The sequence below is a fragment of the Gekko japonicus genome, unplaced genomic scaffold (genome assembly GCF_001447785.1).
Source record: "Gekko japonicus isolate JY-2015 unplaced genomic scaffold, Gekko_japonicus_V1.1 scaffold1022, whole genome shotgun sequence".
Classification (NCBI taxonomy): Eukaryota; Metazoa; Chordata; class Lepidosauria; order Squamata; family Gekkonidae; genus Gekko; species Gekko japonicus.
The window spans coordinates 125,756-127,485 of record NW_015177040.1 but is presented as its reverse complement, the minus strand read 5'-3'; the positions used below and the strand labels follow the sequence as shown (position 1 = coordinate 127,485).

The following is a 1,730-nucleotide window of genomic DNA, read 5'->3' as shown; positions in this document are numbered from 1 at the left end:
GGCTTGTTGCATCTGCCCACCCCCTGGGCTCCTTTACTGCCAGAGCTCCGCTCCTGTGCGCTCCTGCAGGAAATGACCCCTGGTCTTGCTTAAGTGGCAGCCACACAGAGAGGATTCTCTGCATAGCTCCTGTTGCTGCAACTGAGCCTCCACCAAGCAATTTTCACTAGGTTTTCCTTGCCCCAGCCCCCTCCCCTACATGGCCACCAGTGTTCCCTCTAAGTTGAGTTAGTGTGAGCTAGCTCACTGTTTTTTAGCCTCCGGCTCACACATTTTTGTGTTAGCTCAGGGAGGATGGCTCCAGAGCAAACTAGTTTATGCAGTAGCCAAATCGCTCGCTCACAACTTTCATGCCACGTAGCGCACAGAGTAGAATTTTTGCTCGCAAGACTCCACAGAGGGAGCATTGATGGCCACCATTTCCTTCCCCTCCACAGATCCCTGTCCCAAGGACATGGGCACCGCAGTCCTAAGCAGAGTCACACCCTTCTCAGCCCACTGACTTCAATGGATTTAGAAGGGTGGAGCTCTGTTGATTGTATTGTATTGTATTGTATTTGTACTGTTTATTGCGTTTTGCCTCCTCCTCCTCCAAGAAGCTAAGGGGGTTATACCAACCCGAGCTTTCCTCCCCTCCATTTGGCCCATACAACAATCCTGTAAAGCAGGAGAGGCTGCAAGAACGTAAGTGGCCCACACTAACATCTCTCTCTTCTGCAATGAAATTTCAGCCGGAGGCAAGGGAGAGGAAGGTACAAAAGCAGCTTAAATATGCCTAAATAGCAAACAGCAGAAAGAGGAGAGAAGGGGAAAAGCAGGAGCACCGAGAAGTGAATGTTAAGGGAGCAACCTTATATTACTTCTTTTTTTTCAATCTGAGCTTCAAAAACATCAGTAACTTCCTTTGCCCCCCAACCATTTAGAGCTGGACAAAGTAAAGAGTCACTTACAATAACCAGGGCTGAAAACCAGTGGTTGACCACCCAGTTCCCCATACTGGACTTCTGTCGGGAGTGAGTGTATATATCTTGAGGCAGATGGACTTCCGTGTAGTGGTTGGGGATTCTCTTGTTGAGACTGCACACAGCTCTTCCTGCGTTTCTTGGGATAAACGATTGTCTTTCACTTTTTCATTTACTCTGTGAATCAGGGAGGAAATGTGGCATCTTTGGCCCTACCCAACCCCTGTGCAGTGCCGGGATTTTCCCTGCTGGGCTTTTGAAAAGGAAATAGCCGGTGTTTTATCTCCTAAAAACCTGATCTCCATAAAATCTACTCAGATCCTTTCCACTGAGCTCAGTTCAGATAACTAGGTAAACAGCATAACAAATAGAGCGGCCATCTAATTAAAGAAGTGGGAGGACGGATTTTAAAAGGATGCTTCTGGGCAAGAAAACTTTACGCAGGCAACTCTGCACATGCCCAGTGTCTAATTTAAATTGAGCCACCAGCTATGCAGAGCAGCTATTGTGCAATGTTAGCTCAGCATTACAACACATACTCCAGCTGTGCATCTCTGATGCACTAACATTGCACTCACAGGGGCCCTGAGCCCAGTTTTAATCAGATGGGGTTGCCAGACTCCAGATAGTGACTAGCAATCTTCTGGGATTATAACTGATCTCCAAGTGACAGAGATCAGTTCACCTGGAGAAAATGGCTGCCTTAGAAGGTGGACTTTATGGCATTATACTCCATTGAAGCCCCTCCCCTTCCCAAGCCCCGCCCTC

General features: G+C 47.9%; 1 protein-coding gene across 3 annotated transcripts in view; it reads right to left on the bottom strand.

Moving 5' to 3' along the window:
• The window catches only part of NOX1 (NADPH oxidase 1), a 30,359-nt gene extending 29,364 nt beyond the window's left edge, over positions 1-995 (bottom strand). For all 3 annotated transcript variants that reach the window (XM_015428026.1, XM_015428028.1, XM_015428027.1), the window contains exon 1: positions 947-995. In XM_015428026.1, the coding sequence (XP_015283512.1) occupies positions 947-995 (49 nt within the window). The remainder of the gene's footprint in view (positions 1-946) is intronic.
• Positions 996-1,730: the final 735 nt, after the last annotated feature.